Here is an 18,227-nt window from a genome sequence, read left to right on the forward strand (position 1 = left end):
GATGAAATCTTGTCTAAGAAAATACCTTTAAGTTCAATGTGGTGATGCACGCCTTTAATCCCAGCACTCTGGATACAGAGGCAGGTGGATTTATGTGAGTTTGAGGCCAACCTGGTCTGCATAGTGAGTTCCAGGACAGCCAGTGCTACATAATAGAGGGAACCTGTCTCAAAAATTACAAAAAAAAAGAAAAATCTTTTTTAAAAAAATGTTGGCTCATTTCTAATCATGTACACTCAATAGTCTCAGTTTTTAAAGCCTTATAACCTTATATAAAGCTACATAATTCATAATTAATATAATAATGCACTTCTTATTAGCATGTAATATAGAAATATTTTTAAAATAAAAAACCAATTTACAGTGTTCACTATTATTAGAAATTGTTTGTCACATAAACTACTTGTCAAATACCTAAATGTTTCTCAGCTAAATCTGAGCTTTATTATAGGAACTGATGTTTTATTTCAATGAAAAGTGAAATAAAGATTTCTGTTTTCCTAAAAGGCACTTGAGAGTTGCTTAAAAGGACCTGATACTTACAACAGTCAAGTTCTGATAGAAGCTACAGTAATAGCACTAACAAAATTACAGCCACTTCTTAATAAGGTAATTATTGCATAGAGCATAAATTTATTCTTTTTGGGTATTGTTACTGTGTTCTTTTCTTGTACAAAGTTTAGAAAATGAGGTGATTATAAAGAAGAAATTATAGTCAAAGTGAGTCTCTTATCATAAGAGTTAGAAAATAAGGTGGTGGCCCACACCTTTAGTCCCAGCACTAATGAAGTAGAGGCAGGTCAGTCTCTGTGAGCATGAGGACAGCCAGGGCTACCTAGAGAATACTTGTCTCAAAGAGAAAGGAAGGGTTAGGGGAGAAGGAGAGGGAGAGAGGAAGAGTGGGAGACTAATAAAGTATTTGTTGAGGATCTTCTGTGTATCTGGTAGTGCTTAGAGATATACCAAACCAAGTTAGTAAAGGTGTCCTGTATCTGGGACGGGTATGGATGTTGAGAAGGGGACGGATAAAGTCAGTAAAGTACTACTTAGTGTGTTAATGAGCATCACTCTAGAGAAATGTAAAGCCAAGAGAAGTATACCTGCTCATCAGAAGAGTTTATATGTGTAAAATAAAATAAAATTAAATTAAAAAGAAAAAAGAAGAGTTTGTATGCTGGGCTAGAGGTGCAATCAAAGATAGAGCACTTGCTTAGCATATACAAGACCCTGGGTTCATCTCTACCAAGAGACGGGGAAGGGAATAAGGGAGAGATGGAATATATATGAGTGAATAAGAGTTTATACTAGTAAGAATGAAAAGTTGAAAGGGTAGAGTCTAACTAGAACTAGAAATAAGTAGGACAGTGGAGTTGTGGATAGACCATTCTAGCAGAGAGTCAATAGAGAAAATTGTAAAGATTGAATAGAATTAATCTGCTATTCAATAGTCTTCAGAAAGGAGTTTGGAAACTGCAGGACACAGGTGGCCCCGAGTGCACAGTAGATCAGGGAAGGAAGGAGTGCAGGCTGAAGGAAGGGAAGCCTGCAGATGAACGGTCTGCAGGTGTCAGTGATCACTGCAGAAGCGTCAGCAAGCCCTGGAGACTAGATGTGGCATCCAGAATTGAAGGGGATCCCAGAGGAAGCTTAGGCCCTAAGCCTAGTTGATGGTATTTTTCATTAGACACATGGAGGGGACCAAGTGAATCTGTCTATTCATGTTCCCCAAAGGAGAGAAAACCCAGAAATGAGGTGAGGTAACCTGCTTTGTTGATGCTGCAGAATGCAGGAAGAGATGATTGTTTGGTTTGCCACACTAACCTGGAGTGTCTCCTTGGCCAGGACTCCCCACTGCACAAAGCCCTCTTCTGGGTTGCTGTGGCTGTGCTGCAGTTGGATGAAGTCAACTTGTATTCAGCAGGCACTGCACTTCTGGAACAAAACCTGCACACCTTAGATAGTCTCCGGATATTCAATGACAAGGTGAGTAGGCATTCCTCTGAGTTCTGCATTGCTCACAGTGAGTCTTCTTTTCCTTCTCTTCTAGAGTTCTTTAGAAATTGAAAGTGACCCATAATCTAAACATGAATTTAATGCATCTTATTGTAAGTATAGTTCCTTAGTAGGTCACTAAAAACTACTTAATCCATAGTTCCAATATAGAAATAGCCAAGAACAATATGCCCTGCTCTTAGTGATTAGAATAGTAATAAGTAGGGCTGGAAAGATGGCTCAGCAGTTGGGAGCACTGACTGTTCTTCCCAGCATCCACTGATGGCTCACAACCATCTCTAACTCCAGCCCCAGAAATTCATTGCCCTTTGTGGCCTCCTTGGGCACTGCACACATCCATACATGGAAGCAAAACACTTACAAACATAAAATAAGTAAATATAATTTTTCTTAATTTTAAAGTAGTAATTTTAAAGTAGTACTGAGAAGTAATAGTAGCTATCACACCAAGCTCTGTGCATTCATTATTGCTGATTTTCATTCTCTGTCCCCATATATATATATGAGACTTTATTTTTCAGTTATTCAATAATAAAGCTTATTTTTATTGAAAAATTATACTTCATAAAAATCTGTACAATTAGTAACAGATAAGGAAGTTGGAGAATCTAAAGAGAAGTTTTGGATACTTAATTTTATTAGTTTTCTTTCCCCCTTTGCCTAATCTCACTTTAAAGTATATCATTAGTGGCCTCCTTCACATTTATTAACCTAGATAAGAGGTTGAATTTTGGCTCAGAGTATAGAGGATAAAATTAAACAGTATAAAATTGGCTAGGGATGTGGCCTAGCAAGGTGAGGTACTTACCACTGAGCCAGACAACCTGACTTCAGTTCCCAGGACTTACATAGTGATATAGTAGAAGCATGTGTTCACTAAATAAATGAAAAATATTGTTTCAAGCCAGTGCAAAATTATACGTTTGTTTTGGAGAAAAATGGAAAGAGCCTAAGAGAAGATTCTTTTGAAAAGAGAATGTGTGTGTACATGTGCATACATTTGTGTTTGAAATGTCCTTGAAATGAAATGAACTGAGCTGTGGGGAAACAGAGCATGACCCAAGTATGAAGATGCCTGGTCTGCAGTACTTGTTCAGTGCATATAGTGTGGTATAGACCCAGAAGAGCTGGAGGTCTGGGAAGTGTGGGAACGAAGTGAGAGGTAGGAGACACCTTGAAGTTGGTCAGTCAGACCTCTTCACAGAAGGGGCGGGAGTGAAGACGTAGGTCCTGGAATGTGTCTGGTTCTGAGCTAGTTCTTTACTCACTGTATTGTTCTACTCTGGAGTTGTCTGAAGATAATGGTGGGTTCCAGTAGTGGCTAGCTATTGGCTATTTGTACTTTAAGAATATTTACAAATAAAATACATATCTTTAAAGCAGCTGTCTTGCCATTTTCTTTCTTTCACATGTGCTTACATGTTTGTTGGGGTGAGTGCATGTCACAGTATTTGTGGAGGTCAGAGGACAACTTGTGGGAGCCATCTCTCCTACCATGTGGCTTCCAACGCTTGAACTCAGGTGATCCAACTTGGCAGCAAGCACCCTTAACTACTGAGCCGTCTCTTCAGCTCCTGCCTTGACATTTTCACTTCTGGAACATCATAGGAGGGACTAAATCTTGATGCCAGGGCTTCAAAGTACTAGAAATCAGAGTTAATAAAGCTTTATTGAGATCACCAGAATATTTTCTGGGATGGTAGAGTCAGAGTAATAGTGCATGCCTCTAGGTCCTGCTACTTGAGAGGTTAAAGCAGACGTTTTAAACCTACATAGGCAACATAGTGAGTCTCTGTGAGTTTGATTATCAGTCAAAAGTAGCTGGACATTTTGGCTGATGGCTATAGTCTTAGCACTTGAGAGGTATAGACAGAAAGTGTTAGCCAGCCTTTGCTACATAACAGGTTCAAGGCCAGCCTGGGATAGATGGGATTCCATTTCCAAAAACCAACATCAAAAAAATAAATAAATAAAACAGTAGCTCAAAATTGTATATTGTGGGCCTGCAGATGTAGCTCAGTGATAGAGTGCTTGCCTAGCATACACGAGGCCCTGGGTTCTATCCCTAGCACACCCCAACACACACACACACACACACACACACACACACACACACACAAATCATTGTTGTTAAATCAAAGCAATTTGAGTTTTCCACTATCTTACTACTTATCTTTTGGACTATCTTACATTTATAGTACCCTAAATATTTTTGTAGGGGTTCCTGTTAACTAAAAATTTCTCTGAAATAAAGAATTACTTAGTGCGTCATAGCTGTTCAATGCAAACAAAAAAGTAAGTTTTTAAACAAAGTGTCTGAGCCAGGAATATAGATAGCTCAGTAGACTTGGGGTTCTAGTCCTGGAAAATGAAAAAGGACATTTCTGCGTGAACTCCATCAACTGTATACCCCTGGTTGTTTTTAATAGAGTCCGGAAGAAGTCTTTATGGCGATCCGCAATCCTCTGGAGTGGCACTGCAAGCAAATGGATCACTTTGTCGGACTCAACTTCAACTCTAACTTCAACTTTGCACTAGTTGGACACCTCTTAAAAGGTAAAGATTCCTTTGTCAGGACGTTTCATGAAGTAGTATTGAGAAGCCAAAAATAACTAAAAGGAATTGATTACTGAGATAAATTGATGTAATCTAACCTATATGTTTTACTCTAAAATGAAAAGTATATCTGCATGAGTTGTTTGAATTAGTAAATATTTAACTAGAACCTAATTTTCATATCAGATCTTAAAAGAGAAAGTAAAATTCCTAAACACTGAGCACTTAATTACTGTGTTATTGATTAACAGTACACTGAATATTTGTGTTATTTCATATATGTACATTACAGAATGTTATTGTACAGATTTAATCACAAAAGGCTTAGGGATTAACCCTTGTCCAAGGTTGGGTTCAATCTCCAACATTGCCAAGGATTAAAAGGAATTTCCAGTTTAGTGTGCATTGATGTTCAGATAGGATCGTACTCTTCAACTTGTTTCTAGCATGTTCTCTATCAGCACTCTTGTACTGTGTACAAGTACTCATAGTACTATGTACTGTGTACCATTCTGGTACTGCTCTCTCTTGCAGATTTCATTGCTGTTTTGATAGCCAACCATCTCCGATAGACTAGAGCTAAGTCACTTTCTTACCTAGCTTTAGCTGCTCATTGCCAACTTCATAGCTCCATAGCCATGCTCTATTAAATAAATAAATAAATAAATAAATAAATAAATAAATAAATAAATAAATAAATAAATAAATAAATAAATAAATAAATATGTGTTAAGCTAGGCATGATGGTCCACACCTTTAATCCCAGCAATTGGGAGACAGAACCAGGTAGATCTCTTGAGTTCAAGGCCAGCCTAGTTCAGAGCTACATAGTGAGATCCTGTCTCAAAAATCAAAAGACAAAAAAAAAAAAAGAAGAAAAAAGAAAAAGAAGAAATAATTTTTAAAGATTTATTTTTATTTTATGTGTATGAGTGTTTTGCCTTTGTGCATGTATGTATAACACCTGAAAGTTTGTTACCTGAGGTGGCCAGAAGACATACTGGACCCCTGGAACTGAAAGTATAGGTGATTGTGAGCCAGTCTGTGGGTCTTCCGAGCCAAACTCTGACCCTCTGTAAGAGCAGCCAGTGCTCTTAACTGCTGAGCCGTTGCTCCAGCCTCGTGAAACACTTTTGAAGTAGTAGAGCCTTACGTCAAATGAAATCTCAAGGGGAATGCTAATGCTTAGTTTTGTTTGTGTTTATTTCTAACCTCTGTGCTTCTTTAGGAAATGAAAAATCAATAATGCCATCATCTTTTCTAACGCCCTCTCCTTTAGGGCTCCAGGGAACAGCCTCTTCTACACGTGTGGGATACGTAATCTAATGTATAATTAACTTCACATTTTCATGTTTGACCTTTACAAATGGCTATTCTTGGAGGCAGGAATTCTTCTTTTGTGGTAGAGTTATTTGTCACAGCATAAGAGCTCAAGCATTTGTTCATGGACTAAGTTAACTTGTTATTTGTTTTTTTTTTATAGGGTACAGGCATCCTTCACCTGCCATTGTTGCAAGAACAGTCAGAATTTTGCATACACTACTAACTCTTGTTAACAAACATAGAAATTGTGACAAATTTGAGGTGAATACACAGAGTGTGGCTTACTTAGCAGGTAAAAGCACAAAATTGACAAAATTAGTCTAACTGTATCATTGTCTTAGGATCACCAAAAGATACCCATGCCTAGCTTTGGGTCTTTGCAGCTAGATCTTTGGCCAAATAGAGCATTCACAGTTTATTCACAGTTTTGCCAAAACATTTTTTATTATAAAAGAATATCTGAAATGTCCTAAAATTGAATTGCCTCAGCCTATCATCCCAGGCCTTCACACCCTCTTTTCTATCCTCAATCTAAATTTCATGAGCATCTCTTTTTCATGAGCATCTCTTTTTCATGAGCAGATCTTTCCAAATGGGCAGGCTATTTCAAACCAGTCTGCTTGCTGTCTCCTACTGGGCTTCCTGCCTCTTTAGTATTCATTCTTTGTGCTATTTTACCCGGGTGCCTGTCCCGTCACCACCATTCACTGAACTGTATAACTCTGTCTTATCTAGTATTTACTGCATTCTACTCAAACAATATAGTTTGATGTGGTTTGATGGAAGATGCTATTCTCATTTTAGCAAACTTCCATTTTTTGCCAATTACTTTGTTTCAAGCATATAACCTTGAACAAACTATTTTACATCCCAGAATATTTTTATCAGTGCATTTCAGATACATGCTCTGCCTGCTTTTTGTGATTATTGAAACCAAATAGGCGATCAAGTACTTGAGAAAGTAAGGTGTTTATGTAATTTCTTTGTGTGTTTCAGTTTATGCAGACTGTAAACTCTTGAGGATAAGTCTATCCTGCGTGTTTATACACTTCAGTCTCACAGTCTCCAAGGCTTTTTGTGTGTACATGTAATAGTAATAACCCCTTAAGTTTGGAAGAAATGAATCCTGTTGTAGGTCACACGTGTTTTTCACAGTGTTTTTTATGTGCTTTTCCTTTTCCTGTTAGCTCTACTCACAGTGTCTGAAGAGGTTCGAAGTCGCTGTAGCCTCAAGCATAGGAAGTCCCTTCTTCTTACTGATATTTCAATGGAAAATGTTCCTATGGATACATATCCTATTCATCATGGTGACCCTAGCTATAGGTATGTGGACATGGTATCATAATTACATAATTATAGTCAGCCTTCAATTTTCACACGATAGAGACTAGCAACAAAGTAATCTAGAAGGGGGCAGAGTGGCAACTCAGGATGGTCTATCAGGTGTAGAAGTAAGAGCTCCTCTACAGATGCACGCTAGTTTATTTGGGCAGTATTAAAGTTATTCTAGTCTGTTCTGATAGTATCATTAGTTCACCTCATTAAACACAGACACTTGAATAATGAAGAAATACCATCTTGAAAGGTTTGGTTACAGAAAAGGACCTGGAGAAAAAACTAACCTGAAATCATTGCATGTCTAAAAACTAAGTTATATGGGGCAGAAGAGTTGACTCAGTGGTTTAAAACACTGTATTTTTTTTTCATCTTTTAGATTTACTTGTTTATTGCATAAACGGTGCTCTGCCTACATTTGTCACTGCAGGCCAAAAGAGGACACCAGATCTCATTACATATGGTTGTGAGCCACCATGTGATTGCTGGGAATTGAACTCAGGACCTCTGGAAGAACAGCCAGTGCTCTTAACCTCTGAGCCATCTCTCCAGTCCAGCATTTGTATTCTTGCGGAGGACCTGGGTTCAGTTCCCAGAACCCAAATGGTTGCTCACAGCCATCTGTAGCTGAAGTTCCAGAGGATCTGACACCCTCTTTTGACCACTGTGGGGCACACACATGGCAAATATACATATAGGCAAAACTCACATACACATGAAGTAAATAAAATCTTTTTTAAAGGTGATATAGATTGATAAAAACATTTGCATGCACTGTACAAATGTCATTAACATTAAAAACCTTTCTATAGTGTAGTTTTACTGTTGTTACTTTGATACAAGGTCTGGCTATGTGTCCCTGACTGGTCTGGAACTCAGTATGTAGAGTAGGCTGACCTTGAACTCACAGAGATCTGCCTCCCCTAAGTGCTGGGATTAAAGGCATTCACCACCACACCCAACTTCTGTAATATAGGTTTATATGATAGAATCATAAAATTATGTCTACTATTATACATGGCTTTGTATAGGTTTTTTATTCCCCAGTATAACTGCTATCTTTGGGGGATTATTCTATAATGTGGATTGAACAAAAATATCTTTAATGTTTGGATACAGTGTTGAACATAGGAAAGTAATCTTTGAGAGGTCATGTCATTAAACTTACTGAGACCTTCCTTTTTGATTGTAAGAAGACCTCCTCAGCACTTGACTGAGACTTCAACAATGCATGCAAGTTTTCCTGATAGACACAGTGTTTAGTAGCCTTATTTCTTCAGTCATTCCCATGAGTTTATTTCTTCACCCCTTCTTTTAGTTATGCAAAGTAACTTAGTTGCCTATATTTGGGAAAGCTTAATTCTCAAACTTAATATTACTGATTTTGTTTGTTTTTGTTTTTGTTTTTCAAGACAGGGTTTCTCTTTGTAGTTTTGGTGCCTGTTCTGGATCTCGTTCAGTAGACCAGGCTGGCCTGGAAATCACAGAGTTCTACCTGGCTCTGCTTCCCAAGTGCTGGGATTAAAGGGCGTGCACCACCACTGCCCGACAATATTACCGATATTTAAATGATGCAATAATACAATTGCTTATTTAGACTTTTATTTTCTATGATTATAAAATTCAATGCAAGCTGGGTGGTGGCGGTACATGCCTTTAATCCCAGAGGCAGAAGCAGTCAGATCTCAGTGAATTCGAGGACAGCCAGGACTGTTACACAGAGAAACCCTGTCTCTAAAAACCAGAAGGGAAAAAAGGAAGGAAGGAAAGAAAGAAAAGAATAAGATTCAATGCAGTAAATTCAATAGGTCTATTATTCAACATCAATTAATGACATGTATTTATTATATATTTGAAAAGTGCTAAGGTAAAAGATGTTAAGTGTTCTCACCACAATAAATGACAAATGTATAGGGTAATACATGTCCTAAATTAGCATATTTTAGGCATTCTATGTGTGTACATTTTTTAAAACATGTTGCACACAGTACAAATAGACAATTTTTATTTGTTAAATTGAAAAGTTTGTTGCCATATGTGGTGGCAAATGCCTGTCAGTCCCTATAGGCAGGAGGATCAGGAATTCAAGGTCATCCTTAGCTATGTAGAGAGTTTGAGGCCAGCCTTGGCTACATAAGTCCATGTTTCAAAAACAAACAAAATAGAGGCTAGAGATGTAGCTCAGTTAGTAGAGAATTCTTTTCTAATATGCATAAAGTCGAGTTCAGTCACCAGTCCTGCAGAAAACTGACTGTGGGAGCAAACACCTGTCACCTCAGCACTTGGGAAGACCAGAAGTTTAGTGTCATCCTTGGCTTCATAGTGAGTTCCAGGCTAGCCTGAGACCCTAGCTCAATCAATCAATCAATATAGAAGTAATTTAGGGTTTAGAACACTTACCATGCATATGTGAGGTTCGGGATTCAATCCCTGTACTGCAGAGGGAAAAAATTAACAAAACTATGCAGTATATAGTTCTTTCTATGTAACATTGATACTTCTGGGGATACATTAGGAGTTGTTTGTACAACTAAGAGCCAGCTGTAATGATACATATCTGTAATGCTAACATTCTGAAAACTAAGGCAGAAGGATTAAAACAAGTTTAATCCCAGCATTCGGGAGGCAGAGCCAAGCAGATCTCTGAGTTCTGGGCCAGCCTGGTCTACAGAGAGAGATCCAGGACAGGCACCAAAACTACACAGAGAAACCCTGTGTGGTGGTGGTGGGGGGGGGAAGTGGGGGTTGTGCAGTTTTCAAATTAATTTATTATTGCCATCATTAGGAAATAGGATAGCTTTAGGAATGAGTGAACAGTGGTTATATTTGTCATCTTCTTGTTAATTATTTCTTCTAAATTGTTTAAATCTCTCAGGACACTAAAGGAGAACCAGCCATGGTCCTCTCCCAAAGGTTCAGAAGGATACCTTGCAGCTACCTACCCATCGGTAGGCCAGACCAGTCCCCGAGCCAGGAAATCCATGAGCTTGGACATGGGGCAGCCTTCTCAAGCCAACACAAAGAAATTGCTTGGTTAGTTTATCTTAATTTTGTATAAATTTTTACGTGATTGTTACTGTGAAAAATGGTTTAGCTACTTTCTCTCTTGGAATTATTTTGAAACTATTTAGATTGCCAACGTTTACTGTTTTGATGTAACAAAATCTTTTGTGACTTTAATTTTATTTATTTACTTAATGTGTGTGAGTGTTTTGCCTGCATTTGTATGGGTGTGTACCACATATGTGCCTGGTGCCCATAGTTGCCAGAAGAGTATCATATTTCTTGGAACTGAAGTTACAGACATTTGTGAGCTTCCTGTGCTTGCTGGGAACTGAACCGGGGTCCTCTGGAAGAGTGGCAAGTACTTTTAACTATTGAGCCATCTCCCCAGCCCTTGTATGGCTTTTATAAGGGAGTTTGATTTTGATAAGATAGCTGTATCTTTGAGAATGAAACTTTAGGATGGCTTTTAATTTGGTTTTTATTTCTGTGTTTTTAAGTACCGTGGCTTTTGATTTTTTTGAGCAGCAGACAGTATAAGAGTCACTAGATACCTAGAAGAAGGGAAGCATTGATGTACTAGGGATCTATAAGGGTAACTTTCCCTAAATTGTCATTTTGGAAACAGAACATATCACTAAGATCTGAAAACAGTCAACCATATTTTCTTTGAAACAACAAAAAAGCAAGATACTTTTTTAATTAATAAGAGGCTAGCTCTTTTAGAAATTCATGTTTGTTTGTGCAGACACAGGTGGAGAGAAGAGGACAGCCTTGTGTTATGAGATCTCTCCTTCCACCTAGGTATTCTGAGCATTGAAGTCAGGCTGTCAGACCCTAAGACAAGCACCTTTACCTACCGAGCCCTCTTGCCAGCCGTGATTCTTAACAGTTAATGTTGCTCAGGTCTATGAACATTCCTATGGGAAGTGGATGTACAGTGCAAGTTCTCTCCTGTCCGGTAACTGAGAAGTGAATTCCTGAAAGAGAACCTTCACCAACCCACAGAGCAAGTGGGAGGCAGTGTTTGCTTTTTACTGGCCGCCATTTTCATTGTCACTTACATCTATTGGAGTGTATAATCAGTGATCATTAATGTGAATGTGGATTTCAGTTATCCATGCAAACATACTTAGTATCTTGAGATAATATTGTGAAAACATTTGTGTTCATAAGGAAATTGGTGAGCAGACAACAAAGTATAACGCAAATAACCTTCCAGTAAATGTTAAAAGGAGAAATAACAAATGTCAGTCATTGTTACATAGATCTGTCACCTTCTATTTGAGTTCCTTTCTGTTAATCCTTTGTCATCAGTAATGGCAGGAGTTTCCTGGTTACTTTGTGTTTTGTAATTATGGATTTTTATACCAAGGAAGTTGTAAGTGAAAAATTAACCTCAGAGAAAATGTGCTATTAAATTCCTTCAAACTTGTTCTAGGTAGAAAGGATAGGGTCTCTGTCCTTCAAAGAAGGGATTATTCTTTGTTAGCTATGACTTAAAATCAGCTGATAACAATAGTATATGTCAGATGACATTAAACTGATAATATTTCGATGAAGAAACAAAGAATCTTAGGAAATTAAGAGGTAAAATTTGAGCAGATGTAGGATGGAATACACAGTAGCCAGGCAGACTGATGAGAGGCATGCGTTCAAGAGAGGAAGTGTGGCGGCTGAAGAGTGTGGGAGAGCGCCTGGCAGTAGACCAGCGTTAGAGGAAAGTCCACAGGAAATGAGGCTGGAGAAGGGCAGCATGGCCCTGAGATCTCTGCTGTGGCTGGGCCTGCTGGCTCAGTTTGAATCCCAGCACTTGGAGGCAGGGGTGCACGTCTGTGAGGCCAGCCTAGTCTACACTGAATTACAGAACAGCCAGAGCTTTGTAGAGAGATACTGTCTCACACAACAACAAAGAGCCTGCCATGATGAGAGATGTATCATATCACACATCCAACAGAGAGACCTTGAATTAAGGAACAAAATGTATTTGGGGGGGGGGGCATTTTCCTGATAGCAGTGTGGAGAAAGGTCTTTTTCAAGGGGACCATTTGTAAGATTGATTCTGCAGTCTAAGAGAAAAAAAAAAAAAAACAAAAACAGTGCCAGCTCACGCTAAGGCAGAACCTTTGAAAAAATAGAGTCCAGTGTGAGGTGTATTTTCAAAGGAGAATGAAGAAAAGAGTTCATGCCTCACTGATGAATCGGGTGGGAAGAGAGAAAACTGTAAAAGATGGCCTAGGTTTCTGGCTTCAGTCCGGCATGATTGTGCTGCCCCTGACTCTTCTGCAGTGGAGGAGGAAGGAGCACAAGCAGGGGCCAGCCTAGGCCACAGAACATGCTTCAGGCTAGCACGGCCATGTAGCGGGCCTGTTGAGAAGTAAAATAGAAATTAAACAGCACTTACCTGACTGGCTGGAACTACCTTCTCCACTACTGGATATCTCTTCAAAGGAAATCAAATCAGTGTGTCGAAGAGATAGCTGCATTCTGTGTGGATTGCAGGACTCTTTACAACAGCAAAGAAAACAGAACAACATCACTGTCCAGCTGATAATGAACAGATAAAGAAGCATAGTTTTAAATTCAGATCTACAAATAATAGCCATAAGTATGAAATACTGTCATTTTGTGACAACATGGGTAGAGTTAGAGATTGCTGTGTTAAATAAGCCAGGCACAAAAACAAGTCCCACATGATGTCACTCACATGAAAGGTAAAATATGGTTCCCGTAAGTGTTAAGGATAGAATGATGGTCACCAGAGCCTGGTGGGCACTAAGGAGCAGGAGGCCTGCTTTCCTGCTGCACATTGGGCAGCCATGGAGAGCAGCAGTGCACCATATATTCAAACCAAAAGAAAGGTGTTTTGGTGTTCACCTTAAAGAACTGATAAAAGCCAGTACACCTTTAATTCCAGCAATTGGGAACTCTGTGAGTTCAAAGCTAGCCTGGTCTACATAGAATGTTCAGAGACAACCAGAGCTATATAATAGAGAGATTCTGTCTCAAAAAACAAACAGAAACAAACTGATAAATATTTGAAGAGTTAGATAATTGAGCTGTAGGAAGAGAAAGAAATCACCCAGGAGCAAGCATAAGTAAAAGAAAAGAAAAAGCAGGCCAAAATCAGTCGAGTGACTGTAACTGCAAGCATTTTAGAAAGCACGAATGGGTTTCAGGAAAAGTGGAGTTTGTAGCCTGGTCCCTGCAGGATCCTTAGCAGTGTGACCTCAGGCTAACCAGTTAACCAGTCATGGCTTCTTCCGTTTGCACAAAAGGAAGAGACTGGACTAGATTCTTCTAGATGAGTTGGCCTTGATATTTGTGATTTGTGGTTATTTATTAGTCTTAGTACATGAGGTCAGAACATTGTATTTGTCAAATAATCACTTGTCAGATTTTGTAATGGCTTCAAGTTTGGCTTTTAAAATGAATTCATTTAAGGTGTGCATTACAAACTTTTGTCTTTTCCTGTGTGTGTGTTTCGGGCATTAAACCAAGGTCCCACACTTGCTAGACAAGTACTCCACCACTGAGCTACACACTCAGCCCCACGCTGTTTCTTAAACTGCACCAAGAGACATTCTCTGAGTGTAAAGAGCAAAGATAGATCAATTCCATATAATGTGTTATAAATACTTGTACTTTAAATAAGAGGAAGACATTTAAATACCAGTATACATAATTGGGGAGCTCAAGGCCAAGTGTGAGACAGGATTGCTTGCACTTTTGAAGTGTCTCCTTGTATATCTAATTTTTAGTACTTCTAAGCATGCATATCTTGAACAATTAATGTCAGACTTTAATTTTTACTTGTTATGGAAATTGTTCATCCGTAGTGACTATTTCTTGACAACCAGCTTAATCTCCATGAAGAGGCTGTTCAGGTTTTTCTATTGCTTCCACTGACCAAAATCTACTCTGTCTTTGTTATCAATATTTGCTCTTCTTGGTGGAGTCTAGTTTACCCTCAGGATAGTAGATATAATCTGAAGCTCTTTAGACCAGTAAAGATCCTCCTTTCCTGGAAAGCTGTTGGCCAGACCCTTGAAAAGGAATGTTTTCAGCTTGTTTTGGACCCTTAAGTGAAAGCTTAAATTATTAGAATATTACTATTTGTAGACACTGTGGTTAATGACCTTTTATAACTTTTGTTTATAGGAACAAGAAAAAGTTTTGATCACTTGATATCAGACACAAAGGCTCCTAAAAGACAAGAAATGGAATCAGGGATCACAACGCCCCCCAAAATGAGAAGAGTGGCAGAAACCGATTATGAAATGGGTGAGAAACAAAGCTGATAAGTAATCTAGATCAGTGCAAACAGTGAAGAGTACAGGAAGGCACATTCATTCCAGCAGTCCTTAGGATGTTTAGGGCACAATATACAAACATGTACTCTTTTGTTTGGTTTTTTGTTTTTCAAGACAGGTTTCTCTGTGTAACAGTCCTGGCTGTCCTGGAACTCACTCTGTAGACCAGGCTGGCCTCAAACTCACAGAGATCCGCCTGCCTCTGCCTCCCAAGTGCTGGGATTAAAGACATGTGCCACCACCGCTAGGCAGAAACATGTACTCTTGTTCCAAAGATAAGCTCTCTATATCTCTAAAAGAAATTGGCCAGTGAAATATGTTGAAGGGGCAGAGGCAGGAGGATCACAAATTTGAGGTCTGATTCAGGTGGTGGTGCCCCACATTTTTAATCCCAATACTCAGGAGGCAGAGGCAGGTGGATCTCCGGGTTTGAGGCCAGCCTGATCTACATAGTGAGTTCTAGGTCAGTCAGTACTACATAGAGAAACCCTGTCTCACAAAACAAAACAAAACAAAAGCAAAAACAAAAACAAAAAACAAATTTGAGGTCTGCCTAGGCTACACTTGGAGGAGAGGCAGGCGGATCTCCATGAGTTTGAGGACTGATCTCCATAGACACTTCCAGGCCAGCCAGGACTACATAGTGGGACCATGCCTCAAAAAAAGTTTTATATATGTACAGCACTGCTAATCACTAGCTGATTGTTATGTTAGTGCATAGTAACTGATAGTTATTTTGATAATTAAGATGTCTTATTTAAAGAACTTATTTAAAGAACTGTTGAATTTAAGATGTAACATTAAAATATGTTGAGTAAAATAACCATAGATACTCTATCAATATGACTACTTACATTAATCTATATCCTACTGCAGAAACCCAAAGGATTTCCTCACAGCAGCACCCACATTTACGGAAAGTCTCAGTGTCTGAATCAAATGTTCTTTTGGATGAAGAAGTACTTACTGACCCAAAGATCCAAGCACTGCTTCTTACTGTTCTGGTAAGGAACTCCCACCCTTGTCTGTCTGTCTGTTGATTTACTTATTTATTTTCAAGGCAGAGTCTCACTGTACAGCCCTAACTGTCCTGGAACTCATTGTGCAGACTGGACTGTCCTTGAACTCACAGGGATCTGTCTGCCTCTGCCTCCTGAGTACGCCACTGCTCCTGCAGGGCTGTCCCTTTTGAGGGCTTCCCCCTCAATTCTTACTCCAGTCTGCTCTTAACAGGCCCTTAAGTATTACAAATACGAAAGGAAGATGTTTTCACTTCACCAACATAGAAAGAGTCAGTCACAACATGTTGACTTTTTTGCATCTTGGCAGGCTACACTGGTAAAATACACTACAGATGAATTTGATCAACGAATTCTTTATGAATACCTAGCAGAGGCCAGTGTCGTGTTTCCCAGAGTGTTTCCTGTTGTGTAAGTATCTCCTGTTGTTTGTAGCTACCTCTGTGTCTGTCTTTGTGGCAGGTGCTCTGTAAAGGTGTGGGAAGTGTATTTCTCAGTGAGGTCTGCCATCTGCAGAGTGGGGAAGGGAGCCAGCGCTTTTAACCAGAGAGAGATGATTAGTGGTTTAGGCTTTGGGACTACAGCTCCATAGAAGAACACATGCTTAGCATACACAAGGGCCAGGGTTGACCCCAGCACCCAAAACAAAAGCCACTATTGTGGGGCTGAAGAGATAGCGCAGTAGGTAGGAGGTGTACTGGTTTTGCAGAGGTCCTGTTTTCCATTCCCAGCACCCTCTTCTGGCCTTAGAGGACACTGAACATGCATTCACATACCCACACACAAACACACATGCATACACATGATTGAAAAGAAAAATAAATCTTTTTTAAAATCAATACTTTAATAGTGGCTAAAGCTCTGTTTTTCCCCCTAATCTTACTGATTTACTTTAGTCAGTTATCTTAATGAATACTGTACAGTTCCTCAAGAGCAAGCTGTTAGATTGCTATATTTAAACCAGCCTGCTTAGTTTTCTTTGGGGGGCGGGTGTCCAAATCATTCCTTTTAACTATTTTAATTGTTTTAGTGCACACATGCGTGTCTACTATGGCACCTATGTGGAGGTCAAAGGACAACTTTGCGGGGTCGGCACTCTTCCTCCACCATGTGGGTCCTGGAGGTCAGACTCCGGCCCTCACCCTTGACAGCTCTCACCTTCGTCTGCTGAGACGTCTTGCCGGCCCTGTCTCCTTTAGTCACAGCGGAGTGAAAACAGAAGGACCTCTTATCTAGGGCTGGCTCCACTCCCCACACTCTAACTTCCAAGGGTTTGCTCTAGTTTGATTTCTGTTGCTGGGATAAAACACTGACCAGAACAGCTTGGGGGAGGGACTGGAGAGATGGCTCAGCAGTTAAAAGCATGGCTGCTCTTCCAAAGGATGCTGGTTTGGCTCCCAGCACCCACATGGTGTCTCACAACTGTCTGTAACTCCAGTTCCAGGGAATTTGATACCCTCTCTGGCCTCTGTGGACACCAGGCTCTCATGTGGTACATAGACATACATGTAGGCAAAGCACTCATACACATAAAACAAATTTTGAAAAAAGAACAGCAACTTGGTGAAGAAAGGTTTTATTTCACCTTATGAGTTAGAATCTAATCATTGAGGGAAGCAATTAGTTCCAGGGCAGGAACTAATAGAGAAACCATGGAAGAATGCTGTCTGCTGGCTTGCTCAGTTAGCTTTCTTATACATCCCAGGCCCACATGCCCAGAGCTAGCACAATCCACAGTGGGCTGGGCCCTCTACGTCGGTTAGCAATCCGGAAAATGTTCCCGAGACAGACCATTCTGATGGAAACAACTCTTCAGTTGGGAGTCTTTCTTCCTGGATATGTCAGCTGATAGCTATGACAGAAAGTTGTTGGCAAATAAACAAAGCTTTGAGAAGGCCTTTGTGTGGAATGCAGAACAATAGAGAGTTCAAGGTGAAGGATGGACATAGGGCATGGACCTGGTGAAAGCCTTTGTGTGTGCTATTGTTAAATACTGAGTTATATCCCTTTGTACAGTGCAAAGCTGTTGGGAGATCTTTAATTGGTAATAAGTTGCTATGGAAATATTCTCTGGCTATTTTGTTGAGAATGATTTGGAAGAAACAGTAGATTCAGAAAGATTTTAATTAGGAGACTATCCAAGAAGCCAGTATCTGGGATATAAGGAGAGGTAGAACTGAAATTGCATTTAGGAGGTAAGAATTAGAGAAGTTGGTCATAGGTTAGGTGTGGACTAGAGCAGTTCCCTGAAGAGTATTTTTATGGTTTGCACGTTACAGTGGATGGTAGTGGTTTCATAGCTGGGATAAAAATCTTGGAAGAATCCCATGCCTATGAAAGGGGAAGTAGAATGACCCTGGGTTTGGACATTTTGAAACAATTTATGTCCAACAACTAAAGATACTATAGGCACACTTTAGTTTATAACCTGAGCACATCAGTGTAGCTTATTGAGCATCCAACATTTGTTGTTTAATCTCATTTCAAAGTTTCTGAATTTCACGTATCTAGGTGTTTTGTTCTGTTTTTTTTTTTTTTTTTTTTTTTTATAGTAGATTACAGCTGATTTGGAAATGGTTTCTTTGTAAGATTCCACATTCTACCTCTTCCCAACCAGTTGTGCTTTTTTTTTTTTTTTTTTTTTTTTTTTTTTTTTTTTTTTTTT

The 18,227-nt window shown here is 39.3% G+C and overlaps 1 protein-coding gene across 4 annotated transcripts in view; it reads left to right on the top strand.

The window, feature by feature from the left end:
* The window catches only part of Nf1 (neurofibromin 1), a 254,271-nt gene that overhangs the window by 221,692 nt on the left and 14,352 nt on the right, over positions 1 to 18,227 (top strand). For all 4 annotated transcript variants that reach the window (XM_076577606.1, XM_076577604.1, XM_076577605.1 and 1 more), the window contains 9 exons: positions 508 to 609; positions 1,843 to 1,983; positions 4,443 to 4,569; positions 6,053 to 6,184; positions 7,080 to 7,215; positions 10,103 to 10,260; positions 14,392 to 14,514; positions 15,420 to 15,547; positions 15,873 to 15,973. In XM_076577606.1, coding sequence (XP_076433721.1) covers positions 508 to 609; positions 1,843 to 1,983; positions 4,443 to 4,569; positions 6,053 to 6,184; positions 7,080 to 7,215; positions 10,103 to 10,260; positions 14,392 to 14,514; positions 15,420 to 15,547; positions 15,873 to 15,973 — 1,148 coding nt within the window. The remainder of the gene's footprint in view (positions 1 to 507; positions 610 to 1,842; positions 1,984 to 4,442; positions 4,570 to 6,052; positions 6,185 to 7,079; positions 7,216 to 10,102; positions 10,261 to 14,391; positions 14,515 to 15,419; positions 15,548 to 15,872; positions 15,974 to 18,227) is intronic.

This window comes from Peromyscus maniculatus, chromosome 8, assembly GCF_049852395.1.
Source record: "Peromyscus maniculatus bairdii isolate BWxNUB_F1_BW_parent chromosome 8, HU_Pman_BW_mat_3.1, whole genome shotgun sequence".
NCBI classification, from domain to species: domain Eukaryota; kingdom Metazoa; phylum Chordata; class Mammalia; order Rodentia; family Cricetidae; genus Peromyscus; species Peromyscus maniculatus.